At 35.3% G+C, this 18,784-nt stretch overlaps 1 protein-coding gene across 2 annotated transcripts in view; it reads right to left on the bottom strand.

Moving 5' to 3' along the window:
• Positions 1-18,784, bottom strand: part of MED13L (mediator complex subunit 13L) — a 280,583-nt gene that overhangs the window by 127,650 nt on the left and 134,149 nt on the right. For both annotated transcript variants that reach the window (XM_066260496.1, XM_066260495.1), the window contains exon 3: positions 6,046-6,130. In XM_066260496.1, coding sequence (XP_066116593.1) covers positions 6,046-6,130 — 85 coding nt within the window. The remainder of the gene's footprint in view (positions 1-6,045; positions 6,131-18,784) is intronic.

Genomic DNA, 18,784 nt, shown 5'->3' with positions numbered 1-18,784 from the left:
GGAAAGAATAGGTAACCACATAAAAAGGATATTACAGAATGAGATTCCAGAATCACCTGGGTAATTCTGATTTTTAATATTGTACCCAACTCCAAAAGTAGTGTATCATACTTCTGTCAGCTGGATACTAACAGCAGTTAACCGTTTATTGAGTTCTTATAACAAGAAAGCACTGTGCTGAGAAAAACAATCCTTCACCACTTTATAACAAAGAATAGGACCCAGTGAGCTTGAGTCACTCTCTCAAATCACATAGTTACATACTTGGTTGAGCCAAGACCCAAAATATCTCCTCTCTGAAGGCAGTGAAAAATTGGACTTCCAGAAATGTACAGCCCTGTACAGATATATAAAGTTAAAGTCAGATATTTTACTTTTCCATGACATCTTGACGGAAATGTTCTTGAATAAGCAGCACTGGGGTGTTTTTTTAATGGTAGATGACACTGGCTAGATGTATACAATACAGCAGGGGTCCCCAAACTTTTTACACAGAGGGCCAGTTCACTGTCCCTCAGACTGTTGGAGGGCTGGACTATAAAAAAAAAACTATGAACAAATCCCTATGCACACTGCACATATCTTATTTTAAAGTAAAAAAACAAAACGGGAACAAATACAATATTTAAAATAAAGAACAAGTAAATTTAAATCAACTAACTGACCAGTATTTCAATGGGAATTATGCTCCTCTCACTGACCACCAATGAAAGAGGTGCCCCTTCCAGAAGTGGGGCGGGGGCCGGATAAATGGCCTCAGGGGGCCGCATGCGACCCGCGGGCCGTAGTTTGGGGACCCCTGCAATACAGTCTACACAAACACTGAAGAGCTAGAAGAGAAATGAGTAAGTGAATGATAAAATATTTAAAGTCATATTACCCTAGAATTTAAAATATTCTATACAGTATCAATGTAGTATTTCCACCAACAAATAATAAGAAATGAAATTCACAATTGAAGTTCACAATGTTACTTCAATTTCTGTAGTGAAATTATGTTAATAAACCAATGCTGCGACTCATGATTCTGTATTATACTAGCAACTACCACTTTTTTGGAAGGAAGGTTGATTTATTTATATGACTACTGCTTAGATATAAGGGAGAATTTCTCAAGGTCATGCATGGAATTCCCTTTGTTTTTTGTTTTGTGTTGTTGTTGTTTTTTTTAGAGTGAGAGATAAAGAGAGGGGAGGAGTGGAAAGTATCAACTCATAGTAGCTGCTTCCTGTATGTGCCCTGTCCAGGCAAGCTCAGGGTTTCGAACTGGCGACCTCAGCTTTCCGGTCGGCATTTTACCCAACAAGCCACCACAGGTCAGGCTGGAATTCCCTTTGAATTAAAAAAATCCATATGCTTAAAAAAAAGAAAAAGCAGCAAAAGATAAATCACTTGTACAAGCTTTTAATATGCAAACTAAGAAAAAATGGTTCAGAAAGCACAAACACCATTCAAGTGATACATTCCTTTATAATCTTGTTTTAATAACCACAATCCTGACTTTCTATGCTAGAAACTTAAAGCATCAACACTGGGAAATCACATCGATCTTATCTGAATAGAAATGGAATGGCTTTACAGAAAATTGCTGGAAATAAGAGAGTAATCTGTATTTCAATAAACTGAGGCTATAAATACATAACTAAGTTATAGCAAATGACTTAAGCCAGTGGTTCTCAAAGTGTGCAGCCAGCATGCACTGGTGCTCCCTAGAAGATTTCCAGGTGCACCCTATGGTATTCCAGAGAAATATGTACCTGTTGGGGACCAAAAAACCAACAGGGTTTTTGGAGTTTAGATTTTTGGGGGACAGAGGTGTGGAGAATTGGCTGAATGCTGACAGTCTGCACAACCCCTCATCTCATTTGCCTGATTAGGTTTGCAAACGGCTGTTAAGCTGTGGAGCTGAATTGTTTACACTATCCTCCATGTTCCCCGAAAAGACTGGAGGCAAGTTTCTTCCATCCTTTGTTTGGTGTAACCTTAGGATGATATGTATGGTGAGGGTTTTGAATTGATGATGAAACATAAAGAATTGTCTCTTGAAGCCTTTTGGATTTCTATAAAAGAAGAATATATGGTAATATCTAAAAAAGCTTTGAACATTTTACTACAATTTTCAACATCCTATTTATGTGAATTAGGATTTTCTACCCTCAACACAAGAGTAAAAAGAGAGGAATTCTTCAATGTATTGACGAGGAAATGAGAGTTTGCCTTTCAAATATATGCCCAAATATTGAAGAAATCGCTAGGACACATCAGGTTCATGTTTCTCATAAACACAAGAATAAAAAAACAACATATCTGCACCAGGACCTGCCGAATTTACTAAATCTTACTAAGAATGTCTCTCTATATATAAAAAGATAACTTTTTTGTTGTTTTTTTATTTTATTAATCCCTCTTTTTTACGAATTCTAAAAAGCATAACTCAAAAAAATGTAACATAAAAATGTTTTAATGTCAGAATAAATTTAATTTTGTTGTATTTATTTAATTTAATTACCATAAAGGCATGCTTGGACTTGGTATTTTTTTCTTTAATATTTGACAATTATTATAACATATTTCTCAGAAATTTGTATATAGTGTGCCTACAATTATCGTAGGATTTTAAATGCTCCCCAACTTCAAAAAGTTTGAGAACCACTGACCTAAGCTATGAGAAGAACAAAAGGGCAAGCATGCATTAGCCAACCCACTTTCTATTGACATGGAATAAAGAGAAAACAACCATTTAAAATGCTTCCCTTGAAAACAAGACCTGTGGTGGCGCAGTGGATAAAGTGTCGACCTGGAAATGCTGAGGTCGCCGGTTCAAAACCCTGGGCTTGCCTGGTCAAGGCACATATGGGAGTTGATGCTTCCAGCTCCTCCCCCCTTCTCTCTCTCTGTCTCTCTCTCCTCTCTCTCCTTTCTATAAATGAATAAATAAATAAAAAAAACTGAAATAAAATGCTTCCCTGCCTCATGAGTAGGGTAATTTCCATTCATAGAACAGGGTTACTTAGTCATTTTAAAGGACAAAAGCATTATTACACTTCTTCAAAAAAAAATCTCAATGTATTCATTCTAATTGTAAGAGAAGAGCTGAATAACTGTATTATTATATTCTAAAATAAGCACTGCTTTGTTTCAAAATAAACTTTGATGAAATGATTCAAAGCAACATATGCAAAATAATAAATTTGTGGAGTAAATAACAATTACTGAACATTAACCAAAGGTCCAGTATTATGAAACAAACATCATATACGTCTAACAAAAACTCAAGGGGCACAGTATCCTATACTTGATTCAAAGGCTAACTCTTAATTAACTAAGGCTTAGTGAGATTGGGATAACTGGCCCAACTAATAGATCCTGAAATCAAGCCAAGGTCTAACCCAAAGTTCTTTAGAACTACCTCAAGCTTTTATTGCAAAACATATTGCATTCGTCACAATTACCTTTCTTATAAAATAATTCGTCTTAACCTGGACTTTAGTTTTTATCACAATTTTGGAATTCATGAGGAGTACTGAGTAAATTAATTATTTGCATTTCTATTTTCTCCCAGTTTTTCTGCTCTTATAATTTCTCCCAGCAACAACAAAAAACATGCTAACATTTAAAATACAAAAAAGCTGATAAAAATATGATTCAACCACAAATTCATTAGTATTTTTCTAAAAAGAAATAATAAAAAATAGCAGTGAACTACACATTTTAAAAAATATATGTACTTTGGCCTGACCAGGCGGTGGCACAGTGAATAGAGCATTGAACTAGGATGCAGAGGACCCAGGTTCAAAACCCTGAGGTCGCTGCTTGAGCATGGGCTCATTCGACTTGAGCAAGGGGTCGCTGGCTTGATCATGGGATCATAGACATGACCCCATGGTTGCTGGCTTGAGCCCAAAAGTAGCTGGCTTGAAGCCCAAGGTCGCTGGCTTGAGCCCAAGGTCACTGGGGCTTGAGCAAGGGGTCACTCGCTCTGCTGTAGCCTCCCGGTCAAGGCACATATGAGAAAGCAATCACTGAACAACTAAGGAGCTACAACAAAGAATTGATGCTTCTCATCTCTCTCCCTTCCTGTCTGTCCCTAACCATCCGTCTCTGACTCTCTCTCTGTCTCGGTAAAAAAAAAAAAAAGTACTTTGTTCCACATACATTAAAAAAATTTATGTAAAAAGGATTGTGTTTAAAGATACATTAATTACTTTATAGATACAAGAGCTTGATCCTGACATAAGATTATGGAAACAGTATGATTTCCACATTTCCCTGAAAAGACTTTGTATGCACTTGGATTTTGTTCTGTTTTGCAGAAGGAGAGAGAATGATCAAATATTTGGAATATTTAAGAGTATTCAACTCTTAAATATCAATGTTTCTGAAGAGATATAACAGATGGCCCCTACATCTACTCTAAATCAAAAGTAGAATTGAAGTTCAGAATAAAAAATTTTGTGGAAAAAGTCTGAGTAACTTAATTGATGACAACTTATCAACTGTAGCTTAAGAATCCTATGCTTTGATACTATAGTGATATTACCCTATATAACAGCTTAGATAAGAACCTTAGTGATACTGGAATGTTCTTACAGCTTTGATCACATAGAATTACTACATATAAATGCAGAGAGAGAAGTGGAAAAGATTTTCCATAGAACGAACTCATTCTTTCACATCTATTTCTCCCTTAAAACACCATCCAGAGCCTGAATATACTGATATGCTGGGAAGTAACGAGTGCTCATACAATGATGAGGACAAGTCAAAAACCCGTAAGAGCCATAATGAGTGAGCTTCCCCTAGCCCAATCTGAAAGAACTTAAGCATCAAAATAAACAGTGGTAATTAATTATATAATCCATTGAGTAACACAAAAACCCATTTTTCCACATTTGGACAGATATAAAGATTAAGGGACAGAAATATGTAAATACATACATACATACATACATACATACATGGGAGAAAATGCAAAGCTCTTCCTTAGAAAAGAATGCCAACTGATAAAAGTAGAAGGAACGGTGGCATCTGAAAATTAACATTACAGCCATAATAGTAATGACTAATTTAGACAATGACCACCAATAGAGGCCAAACCAAGTAAATCAAATTTAATAACACAATCTCATTGGATTTGGTCACAAATTACTTAATTATAAAGACAGAATTAACAAAGATCATAGTTAACAAGTACTTATTAATTTACAGTGGAGAAACATGGCAAAATATCACCTAATACAAATGATTAACAATGTTAATATCATTAAAAATGGGATATTGAAAACATGGGCCTCTTACTATGTATGATGCACTGAGAAGAACTTGTATAACGTCTGTGGTGTTGCTAGCACAGACTATCACCTAAATCTAATCATGAGGATACTATAGTACCTCATTCAATGGCCTGAAATCGTTGAAAATGTCATTGTCAAGGAAGAAAAAAAGAAAAGCTAAGGAACCCTTCTAGATTTAAAGAGGCATGTAGTAAACTAAATATAATGTATAATTATAGATTGGATCTTGGGGGAATGGAGATTCAGCTATAAAGAACATTAACTGGGACAACTGATAACATCTGAACTGAACTACAGATTAAATAATGGCACTTTATCAATGTTAATTTTCCTAATTGTACTAAGGATATCCTTTGTTCTTAGGAAATGTACACCTAAATACTTAAGAGTTAAAAATAAGAACAATCGCAGAGATGCAAATGACTCTCAAGTGGTTCAGGGAATGATTAAAATAAATACACACACACACACTCATTAGGGGTGGGAGGAACAAGTAATCACAATAATTATAAGGCAAACTGGGCAAACAAAAACTACCGATGAATCTGTGTAAAAGGATCTATGGAGTTCTTTGTGCTATTCCTGAAAATTCTCTAACTTTGAAATTATATCAACATTAAAAGTAGAAAGGTATATAATTTTATTTTTATAAAACTGTGTGGGAAAGCTTTTGAGAACTACAGGAAGCCCTGAGTATCTAGCATTATACTTGGGTTTCTCAAAACTACCTTGGTGTTGTTCCTTCTCTTACCTTTCTAACAGATTGTGGATCGCTTTGAAGAGCAGCGTCCGACATTCATAGGAAAGACCATTTTCCCAGAGTCCTTCTTCCACAACTGAAAAAAAAGAAATGAATCAGTAAGCAGGACATCCAAATAAAAACAAACTTTAAAAACATTTTTCTAAAGCAAAGTGAATGATTAAATGTAAATAAGTTATCTCAGACTGAAACAGAGAAAGAAAGGAGTTCAAGTACTTAACCAAAGTCATAAAATACAAAATACGGAAGGAAATAATGAGTTTAGAAATATAGGCATGGCACACTCCCTCTCCCATAAAAGTCTTTCCTAACCTGCTTATTCCAAGTTTAAAATCCGAAATTCTCAAATCAGTCCTTCTACGTTACAGTGTCACAAAAATTAATTCTGTTAAAGTTCTATTTAAAAATATTTACACAGAATACTGAGGTTATCATATGTATTTTCACAGGAATAATCAAAAGGAAAAATACCCAGTAACATCAGAATTACAAAAACATTTTTAAATGTTTCAAAGGCAGTACCTGATTAGAATTTAAGGACATGATTTTAGGGTGAATGTCAGGAAATTAAATCTTAATATAACATTAATTTATTTTCTAATTGGTAATTTCATTAATGTTTGACATTTGGAAAAATGCCATATTTGCCTTTGAAGTATAACACTGAGCCACAAGTAACTCTAACACCAAGAGAATCCAATAGACTAACAATGCCCCTTGCATTCCTATCATTCTTTTCATAATTAAAAAGATATAAAACACTCTAGAGCAGTGGTCCCCAACCCCCAGGCAGTGGACCGGTACCGGGTCCATGGGCCATTTGGTACCGATCCGCAGAGAAAGAATAAATAACTTACATTATTTCCGTTTTATTTATATTTAAGTCTGAACGATGTTTTATTTTTTTTAAATAACCAGATTCCCTCTGTTACATCCATCTAAGACTCACTCTTGATGCTTGTCTCGGTCACGTGATACATTTATCCGTCCCACCCTAAAGGCCGGTCAGTGAAAATATTTTCTGACATTAAACCGGTCCGTGGCCCAAAAAAGGTTGGGGACCACTGCCCTACAGAAGATAGTTAATTTTCCTTTAAATTGTATTAGTTCAATTCAAGATAGCAAAAAATTGGAAGGATGGAAACATTTACAGAAAAAAAATTTCCCCTCTCTTTTTTTCACTTGTTATCTTGACAAAAAAGCATTCACCAGAGAAAACTGACAGAATTAAAACACGTTAAATACACAATGCATTTTAATGTTTTTATCACATTAATTGACATCTCAAAATGCACCTCCATATATATTCTCCAAACAGAAATTGAAAGAAGTGTATTTACATTCATGGATTTGATTTATAGGACTTTTCTCAAATGATAAAACTGGATAAATATTTGTCTTCATCTGTCAGATAACTATTTTCCTGCCTATGTAGCTCATTATGATTTACCAAATTTTATCAAAACAATCTACAGAAACATTCCATTTTATTTATAACTAGAGAAAAGAAAATACAATAAATAAGCAAACATTCCTGGTAGCAACAGACTACCTCAGTTCAAGACAAAGCATCAAAAAGTTCTCTACATTTTCTGAAGGTGTCATGAATCTCTGTTCTCACACATAGAGCTTGTCCTGGGTGAGAAAGACAACTAACATTTCAATAAAAGAAATACCCCATATGAATTTGTTTTTCTTTCCTAATGTGCTTGTCAAATACATCATCAATTTGTAAGACATATCATTATTTTATATATCACTGAGGGTGTGGGCTGGGAGGAAGCTGCCAATTAAATTATAACATGGTTTTTAACACTTCAAATTTTTAATTTTTATTTAAAGAGTTCCTTTAGATTTACTGAGATATATTTTCAATTATCATTCATTGTATATACATAAAATAATTAATATATTCAAAGAGATTAGTTAAAATTCCTAATACTTCATCAATATTCAAAATCCAACTCTTAACTCAGTCACTGGGGTCAGTGTTTCTCTATATAGCTGCCTTATGCCATAAAAAGTGCTGGTGATACAGCGCTTATGAAATGAGTATCTGGCTCTTCTTTCCAAGATCTTCTTCCACGTTGCTAACACCTACTCTGCACATTTAAAACAAAAAAACTTTCATAATCAAAATTTTCAAACATTTTAAAATAGAGTAACGAGCCCCCCAAAATACTAAACCAAATTATCAACACTATGTCATCTGCTTCAACCACACTGCTTTCTTCTTCCTTTCTTTCTGTTTTTGATAAAACTTTAGAGCAGATCCCATTTCTAAGTACTCTGATATACAGTGAATCGGAGTCTAAACAAGATCTATCAATTGCCTCTCAAGTTATATCTCTTAAGTCTCTTTAATCTACAATAGCTCATCTTCTTTTTTAAACATGTCATTAATTTACTAAAGAAACCAGATAAACTGTCTTATAGAATATCTTCCCTTAATACCATTTTTTAATGTTGGTGATACTTTGACCTTAACAGGAGATGTCAAATGAAGTGAATTGTCAAGACAGCAACCAGGATTCTTTATTTCTTCCCCAAATGGTCCTCAAATACTTTGTTAATGGAAATGTTGAAGCTGTCCAGTCAAACAATGTGAAATACTAAACAAATTCATTGATAGGTAAGGCCAATTACATCATAATTTTACAATACCACTATGATTTTATCCTGGTTTCAACAATTAAATATTTTTTTGTTTGAAAAAAATCTTAAAAGAGCAATTCCAAAAAAACCCTACACTCAACAGCATAATTAATGTTAAAAAACTGATTATTTCCCCCCTAACAGATCAAGAGCAAAGGAAACACAACTGCTTTCATCGCTCCTATTCCACTTACAGTGGAAGTCTCAGCCAATACACAATAAGGCAAGGAAAAAAAACAGACATACTGACTAAAATGAAAGAAAAAAACTGTCTCTACTCACAGAAGATATGACCAATATAAAACCCTAGAGAAATAAGCTATTAAATTAAAACTTAGTTAGCTAGATCACAGAATACTAGTTCAACAGACACAAAACAATCATATTATATACTGGAATAAATTATTAAAAATTAAAAAATTTTAAGTATCGTTTACAACAGCACCAAAAACCATGAAATCTTACAAATTATGTACAAAATGTATATGCTAAAAAGTATAATACTAAAAATAGAAATAAAAAAATAATTGCAGAGGTACATATTGATTGTGGATTAGAAAAATCATTATTGTTAAGATGTCAATTATTCCCAATCTAGAGTCAACTGAACTGCACTCAAAATCTCTGCATTTTTTAAAGAAAAAGACAAGTTGAATCTACATATTTATGTGAAAAAAGGCAAAGAAACCAGAATGGTGGTAACATTGTAAAAAAAAATTCCAGGGGGTCCTCAGGTTGTAACACAGTTCTGTTCCTATAACAGTGACAATCTGAATTTTGGTGTAAGTCAAAACACACCCTAGCCTAAGTGACTTACCTATCGTAACACAGTTGTAAAACACAACTAACCCACAGAAAAAGAAAAAGGATCTAAAATACTGTACTGTGTATTCATCCACTATGCACTACCAAACTAATTCACCCATGTAGTCCATTATATACGACGCTAACAGCATAAGCTGAAACGTTCACATATCAATTTTTTCAAGTTTTTATTGCAGTGAGCGGCGTAAACTCATAATGTTGTGTACCAAGACTGTCGTAACCCAAGGACCCCCTCCCTGTACAGCTGACTTATCTAATTTCTAGATTTACTAAAAAACTAGAAAAGAAAAGACAGTATGGTACAAGACAAAGGATATACAGATCAATAGAACAAAAGAGTCGAGAAATAGACTCATAAGTATATATAAGGTCAACCAATTTTCCACATAGGTGCAAAGACAATCCAGTTGGGGGTCTTTGCGATAAATGGTGCTAGAATTAGTAAATATCCCTATACAAACAAAGAACCTCAACCCATCTCACACCATATAGAAATTTAACTTCTAATGGATCATAGAACAAAACGCTAAACCAGAAACTATTAAAATTTTGAAAATATAGGAAACTTTTTCTAAGCTTAAGTTAAGGAAAGATTTCTTAGATATGACACCAAAACATGATCTTATCCATAAGGAAAAAAAATTGTTAAATAGGGCTTCATCAAATTGACAAACTGCTCTTCAAAAAACATGAATTTATGTTAGGCTATGGAAAAGGCAAGCCAGTGATGGAAAATAAGCAGTTACAAATCATATATCTGAAGAGTACTTGTATTCACAATATGCTAATTTGATTTTTTTTTTAATCCTAAAAACTCAACACTAAGAAAAAAAATTTTTTTAAATGGACCAGGGATCTGAACAGACACTTTTTCAAAGCTCTTGCTTAAGGAAACTATACTATAGCTTAAAAAATAGGCCCTGGCCAGGTGGCTCAGTGGTAGAGCACTGGTCCGACGTGTGGAAGTCCCCACATTCGATTCCCAGCCAGGGCACACAGGAGAAGCGCCCATCGACTTCTCCACCCTTCTTCTTCTCCTTCCTCTCTGTTTCTCCCCCTCCCGCAGCCAAGCTCCATCGGAGAAAAGTTGGCCTGGGCGCTGCGGATGGCTCCATGGCCTCCGCCTCAGGCTCTAGAAAGGCTCCTGCTACAATGAAGAGATACCTCAGATGGGCAGAGCATTACCTCCTGATGGGCATGCTGGGTGGATCCCAGTTGGACGCATGCAGGAGTCTGTCTGACTGCCTCCTTGCTTCTAACTTCGGGAAAATACCCAAAAAAATAAAAAAAAATAAAAAAGTAATAATAGAAAAATATGAATTACCCTAAAATTCAACCAATAAAATTAAAAATGTAAATCAGTAGAGGTAATTAAAAAGTGTTTGGACTTTATTGAACATTTAAATTTCCTAAGTCTTAGATACTTTAGTAAAGATTCAAGAAAAGTGAATAATTTACCAGAAGTCAACAAGAGTGATCGAAGATTAACCACTCTAATAAACATCAATTTAGGCTATGAATTTAAAGATATCACATTAATATGCTAACCATTTTAATTTACCGTCTATATTTGTGGAAAGAAACCTAAGTTGGACCATACATTATTTCTTACCCACTTCATGCACAAAATTTCCAGAAATATAAGAGCGATATATATTTCCATGAATCTTTAAAATTCCAAAATGAGTTGAAATCTAGAACTCTAGATTCATTAGAATCTAATGAATTTGGCTAACATTTACTGGGTGAGAGTTCTTGGCTGTTATGCATCAAGCACCAGGCTAGAAATTAGGAATGTTCTCAAAAAGCTAATAAAGTTTTTGTCTGCCACTGTCAGGCAAAAACTACCTTGAATATTTTTTAGAACACATTAAAAGTCTTTCATTTCAAAATGATAATAAAATAACTTCTATTTTTCACAATTGGTTTTCTGTCCAGAAAATAATCTTTCTCATTTTCTGAGGTTTTATTCTATCTGCCAAGTTTTGAATCAAGCACAATAAATAAGCGGGGTTGGGGGAAATGTGGCACTCACTGTAGCCACTCAGCATCTGACTTCTTCCCATCATTGGGAATTGCCTACTTCATGAATTTTCTTTGGGATCAAAGATGGTCATCCCTAGTGGGAGCTAAAACACTGATTCTCTCTTCTCTATACCCTCCTGCAATGTGGACAAACATGTACATCCTAAACTCCACTAAATTCTTCGACATCCCCTCTCTGACTCTGGATCTAGTGACACAAAAGGGAGTAGAAGGAAAGATCTTTCTGTGGGTACCAGAAATAGAGGCTGAAAAGATCAAGTTTGCTGCTGAAGTCTGATAGGTACCACAGCATCTAGTGCTTGATGGTTGGTTATAGCACTAATTTTTCATCCAACCAATTTTGCAGCACTTACCTAAGAAGTGCCAAAGAGTTCTGTGAACACTCAATATTCTTTTATCCTACTCCTTTTCTTAGTTTGCAATGAAGAGTTCTGACCTTCACCGGCTTGAGCGTGGGATCATAGACATGACCCCATGGTCACTGGTTTGAGCCCAAAGATCGCTGGCTTGGCTGGAACCCCCCAGTCAAGACACACATAAGAAAGCAATCAATGAACAACTAAGGTGCGACAACTATGAGTTGGTGCTTCTCATCTCCCTTCCTGTCTCTCTCTTGCTCAGTCTCCAAAAAAATTGATTTATACAATTTATTTTAAACTCCGTTATATAAATGAGAAAACTAAAGCTTAAAAATCTTTTTTTAGCATGGACCCAAGGTCACTGGCTTGAGCAAGGGGTTACTCAGTCTGCTGAAGGCCCGCGGTCAAGGCACATATGAGAAAGCAATCAAATGAACAACTAAGGTGTCGCAACGAAAAACTGATAATTGATGCTTCTCATCTCTCTCTGTTCCTGTCTGTCTGTCCCTATCTATCCCTCTATATGACTCTCTCTCTGTCCCTGTAAAAAAATATATATAAATAAAAAATTAAATAAATAAATAAATCTCTTTTGGTGTGTGACAGACAGAGAGAGTCAGAGAGAGGGACGGACAGACAGACAGGAAGGGAGAGAGATGAGAAACATCAGTTCTTTGTTGCAGCAACTTAGTTGTTCACTGATTGCTTTCTCATATGTGTCTTAACCAGGGGGCTATAGCAGAGTGAGTGATCCCTTGCTTGAGCCAGTGACCTTGGGCTGGTGAGCCTTGCTCAAACCAAATGAGCACGCACTCAAGCTGACGACCTCAGGGTCTCTAATCTGGGTCCTCCGCTTCCCAGACACTTTATTCACTGACCACCGCCTGGTCAGGCAGGCTTAAAAATCTTAAACGTGTCCAAGGTCACATAACTAAGTTCAAGAATCTAGAGTCAAACATAGCTACTACATTCAGCAGCTAACAGGATTAAATGTATTTTATTATCTACTTTTAAAAATAGTAAATATACAAATTCAAACCCAAGTTTTCTCATTCTAACACCCATGCTCTTTCCAGGAAACCATACTTCTCCATAGGGTTAGTGAAGTTAACCTTAACCTACCTCACCACCCTCTTTTACTCTCAGTACTGGCTGGAGAGGCAACTTTCAACACCAAAGTTAAATTATCCTTTGAATCCACCATTTGCACTTTACGTTAATGTTTTCTAAATACCTGCAAGTAACCTTTTCAAAAGTTAAACAAAACTGAAATTGCTTCTGCGATCTATTTGGATAGCTCCATGGTAAAGTCAGAGAAAATCACATAATAGCTTTTAAACTAATTTATCTGAGACACTCTCCTCCTGGGGTAGAATTGAAACCAACACTTCATTTGCTGGATACTGAGATTCTTCAGAAAGCATCTTTTGGGATGGGTGAGGGGTTGGGGAGTCCAGAAAGTAGTGTAGGTTAAGGTTCTGTAAATGACATAAGATGAACTTACTTCTTAATTCCCTATCTCCCTTCCAAGGTGGACTGAGAAGAAAAGCAACTGCCAAGAAGTTTATGAGGCCTGGGGAGCTGGGGCCTGTCTTTATGACACCGCACATCCCCAGGGTATAAGGTCTATTTTTTTAAAGCCTTTCTAGTTCTTTTGATCTTTCAATTTTCAACTTAAATGCTTATTACTTCGGAATATAAAGCTGCAAGAAGACTATCTCTATAGACTATATTCATAAATCTAATTACATATAATAGATAATTTTTAAAATTTTTTGTTAACAGGCTCAGAAAAGCAAGCACCGGGACATCTAAGATGTGTGTACAATAAAGGAATGGCAAGAATAAACCAAAACAAAAAATTCCTAAAGTAAAGTATCCCCTGCTGTTAATGTGGTCTATGACAGCCACACTAAAAATGAAAAATGAAACTAAGTACCACCACGTTTGCCTATTTGCAAAGAATAACTATTCTGAGAACGAAAGTTATCTCACTTATATTATAAAAGCTATAATCAGAACATTTTTAAATTGCTGTTATTCAATCTTTTTAATATAGTAATCCTCATATCAAATATTTAAATTGCGAAAGTACCACAAAATTTTTTTTGGCAGCAACAGTGTTTTAGAAAGAAAAATTTAAATAGCAGTTATGACTAACCAGTGCCCAAATTATTTTTCAGATTCCTCATAAATTGTAAAACAAAATTCTCAACTCTGCAAATCATGGCTCCTCACAGAATTAATAAGCTTCTCTGAAAGAAAAGCCATATTGAAGGGTTCAGGAAAAGTCAATATGGCAAAATATCAAAGCAGCATATACTTCACTGATTTTGTGTTTCCCAGCAGAGATCTTGGAAAGATATCCCTTTCTAATTCCACACACGAAACTGACATACTTGACTTTAAGGGGAAAAATGGGAGGAGGAAGAATGGAATAGGGTAGGGAGGAGCATAAAGATTGTGAAACCTTCAAGAAATTCAAGCTCATCCTTTCAGAATTCAGGTCACCCTGCCTGCCTTACACAGTTTAAAAGTAGAATTACTTTCAAAGAATACATATTTCCTCTGAGCTATGATACATATTTCCTTTTAATGTATCATATTGCAGCAACAGCTGAAATGAAGGTCTAGACATCAAAAACACTTCGTACTCCCACCTACTGCTTTTTTTACCTCAGGCATCAAAACTAATGAAACCTATTATCCAGAACATTGAGTTCAGTAACTACATTGGCCATTCCAAATATTGGAGGGAGAGGGGCACTTTCAAGGATAGCACTCCTCATTTAGCCATTAAAATTACTAAAAATCAAATTTTGTTCCCAACTCCAGAAATACAAATAGGTTAAAACAAAGTGCACGCATGAAACAAGATTATTTCCCAGTTAGATTACAGTGATAAACTGCTAACGACAGGGGAGCTCTGACACCAATCTGCCCCACTGCCTTTTTCATCTTTATCTGCAATATATAAAGCACACTAATTTTTAAAATATGCTTTAAACTATTAAGTGAACTACCTAAGAATTGTACTACAAAGACATTATAAGAAAACATTTCTCAACTTTATTATTTTTAATTTTGTTATCAATCTAATTTTACTGGTGGCATCAAATCAAATACTTTAAAGATAAATATATAGAGAATTTTAAGTATCTGCTTTTTAAAAATTGACTTACAAAAAATTCAGTAACAAAGTAGCATAATGCTACATTAATTCTGAAATATAGCATTATATCCATAAAAAATCCAATTACGTACAACACTGTTGATTGATCACTGCTATGTCAACATTGATTGGTTTTTAAAATCTATATTTTAAGTCATTAATAACTAAATGGACTTATTACTTATATCAAATTCAACCACTCAGGAGCCCTGGCTTCCTTGAATAGCTTGTGGGTGTAGCATATTTGGTATCACTTAACAAATCTATGTTGAAAATGGATTTTAACTTTCTCAATGTCAATTCATCAAATGAGAATTAGGAATAAAAGACTGTATATCAAAATGCTCCGTTTGTTTTGACCTATTTCCAATTTTAAATGATTATGAACATTAGTAATACTGATCAGACAGCAGAGTTGTGATTCAAATCTTAACAGTATGTCTTACTAAGGAATTTGACAGCATGAATTCTCTGCCAGTTACAGGATAACCAGAATTTTAATGATAGTTTCCACACAGTTGAGACATGACCCAAGTTAGCATTTCAATGGATTGCAAGACTCCATGCAAAGTCACTAAACTTTAAATGAAAGAGACCATAAAACTGAATTTCCAAATAAACTGAACAAGATCTTCAAAAGACAAGTGCTACAGAAAACAGTCAGTATACAATGTTATTCTAATAGCTACATAGTGAAAAAGAAAACTTGTACAATGCCTGTTACTGACTACTAAGAACAAAATTTGACCTCATTTGCTACTCCTTTTAAAGATTTTAAAATAATTATTACTTGTTTACCTTTTAAAGCTATTAATATGTTTTTAATTTCATTACAGAATAAGTATAAACAAAGGCCTAGCAGAACAGCCATCAAAATTAACAGTTTCTGCAGTTGCTGGAACAATTACTTTTCTTTACCCCTGCGTATTTTCCAGATTTTCTTCAATGAACATGAATTTCCTTTATAAGCATTCATCATATTTTAGATGTTTTAAATCTATTAAATAAGGCTACTGTTACTTATTAAACAGCTACATGTTTTTAAAAGGCAACATGCTCAGAAATTACAAGAAAGAAAGATCATTATTAGGACAGGAATCACAGGATAAAATTCAATTTGCAGAAAGAAAACCAGACGTGGTTCAGTTACAACAGTTATATTTATATCCATCAATACTACAAAATAAACATTTTATAAACTTCCTCTAAGACAATGACTTTCATCAGGATGACTCAACTATTGATTTCAACACTGACACAACTGAGCGGTAAAAATTAAAAATATTTCCTTCCACTCTTCAGACATAACCTGATTTGAAATATACAAACATGGCGCATGAGTGTGTGCGTGTGTGTGCATGCATGCACACACACACACACAACTCTGATTGCTACTAAAATTCTGACAGGGCAAGTCCCCAAATTGCCTCTTACAACTAAAGTTCAAACAGTTGTCAGTCACTGCGATCACAGTGAATAATCCTTGCAGCTGTAACTGTTTGAAATGCAGCTGTCTTGTTGGTATTCTCTCCCAAGTCCCACTCATCCAGCATTTCTGTTCTTGCTACAATAATCTTAAAGAGCATTTTACAGGAGGCTTAGCCCTGGCTGAGGGCACTCTATGGCGTGACCGAGAGAACATGGAAACACGATTCATTAGACACGCCTGGAGTGACAACAATGGTCCCGCTTCTTGCTGCCTTTCATTTCGTACATCAGTCTGAGACTAATGCATTCTCGTTACACAACAAGCACATTTACAGACAGGAAAAAAAGTGTAATCACCTTTGATTAAGAGACAGCATATTTTTCCTATATGAGCCGCCAGCTATACTGACACAGTAATTATTTTTTTAACTGCAGGTTAAAATAGCAAATGTAGCAAAAATAACATTAGAGAGAGAGAGAGAGAGAGAGAAAGGGAGAGAGAGAGAAAGAAAGACTACTATGAAGACACAAAGGTTTTTCTGGACCAGGCTCAGTGCCATATTCTTGAGATCTAATGGGTATCTTGGCCCATTAAGCTAGACAAATAGACCAGACCCTTATTAAAGAATCTCTCTCTATATATCCAGTTCTTTGGAGGTAAAAATTACAGAATGTTTATGTCATTTTAACTGTAATTTTTAAAGACCTATCTTCTTTCTTTTTTTCTTTTTTTGTGCCACAGGATTACAAAATTTAACAGCAGTATTAACCCCTTTCTCCTTTTTCATTATCTATACTTTCACTACAAAATAAATTGTGCTCTCCACTTTTTGTTATCTAGCTTTATTACAAAATAATTTGTTTCCCTTTACATAAAATATTAGACCAAAACAGAACATTTGCTGCCTATTTTAAATAAGAGTTCAAAATATAATTCCGATTAAAACAGAAATGTAAAATAATTATTTTATATCAATCATTGCATCTGGCAAAGGTTCAAATTTGTAAATATAAAAGCCCTAACTTAAACTTGAAGAAAGGCAAAAGCCATATTATACTGACAACATGCAGTCAAATTTTTATGGGATTTGAAAAAGTGAACCACTTCTGCACACACCCATACAGCTGCAGTCTTTTGTGGGTTCACACATATGCTACTGGGTGATTGCTTATGGTGAGCTTCATAGTTGACAGAAAATATATGTGAGAGATTATAGTTAAACAAAAATAATGCAAAGTAGTTTAACAAGATTAGCAAACTGTATAATTAAACATGTTTTTAAATGGTCAGTCTCTTTTTTAAGCTTTCTATAGCACTACTGTATCTTACACTAAGAACATGCTACAAAACTAGCAAAACAGCCTGGCCAGGCGGTGGCACAGTGGATAGAACGTCAGACTGGGATGCGGAAGACCCAGGTTCGAGACACCGAGGTTGCCAGTTTGAGCACGGGTTCATCTGGCTTGAAGAAAAAGCTCACCAGCTTGGACCCAAGGTTGCTGGCTCGAGAGCAAGGGGTTATTCGGTCTGCTGAAGGCCCATGGTCAAGGCACATATGAGAAAGCAATCAATGAACAACTAAGGTGTCACAATGCGCTACGAAAAACTAATGATTGATGCTTCTCATCTCTCCGTTCCTGTCTGTCTGTCCCGGTCTATCCCCCACTCTGACTCTCTCTCTGTCTCTGTAAAAATAATAATAATAATAAAATAAATAAAAACTAGCAAAACAATTAGCACATGCAAAATTCTGTTAAAACAGTCAAGGACCAAATATAAGCAAATAATAAAAAAATAAAGTAAGTCTGGGTCACAAAACTCTTGAGACTTAAAATAGCCGCCGCCCCCCCCCCCACGAGGCAGAGAGAGAGTCAGAGAGGAACAGACAGGGACAGACAGGAACGAAGAGATGAGAAGCATCAATCGTTAGTTTTTCATTGCGCGTTGCGACACCTTAGTTGTTCATTGATTGCTTTCACATATATGCCTTGACCGCAGGCCTTCAGCAGACTGAGTAATCCCTTGCTTGAGCCAGCAACCTTGGGTCCAAGGAGCCCCCGCTCAAGCTGGCGACCTCGGGGTCTTGAACCTGGGTCCTCCACATCCCAGTCCAACGCTCTATCCACTGGGCCACCGCCTGGTCAGGCTAAAATAGCTTTTTAAAAACTAATTATGTAGAACAAATTTTGGTAAACAGGGAAATGCTTGGGCCACTTTTAGCTGTCGAACCTTAGAGCTTTCTGA

This window comes from Saccopteryx bilineata, chromosome 2 (genome assembly GCF_036850765.1).
Source record: "Saccopteryx bilineata isolate mSacBil1 chromosome 2, mSacBil1_pri_phased_curated, whole genome shotgun sequence".
Taxonomy (NCBI): domain Eukaryota; kingdom Metazoa; phylum Chordata; class Mammalia; order Chiroptera; family Emballonuridae; genus Saccopteryx; species Saccopteryx bilineata.
The sequence above is the reverse complement of the archived record's forward strand: the minus strand, read 5'-3'. Positions and strand labels throughout refer to the sequence as shown.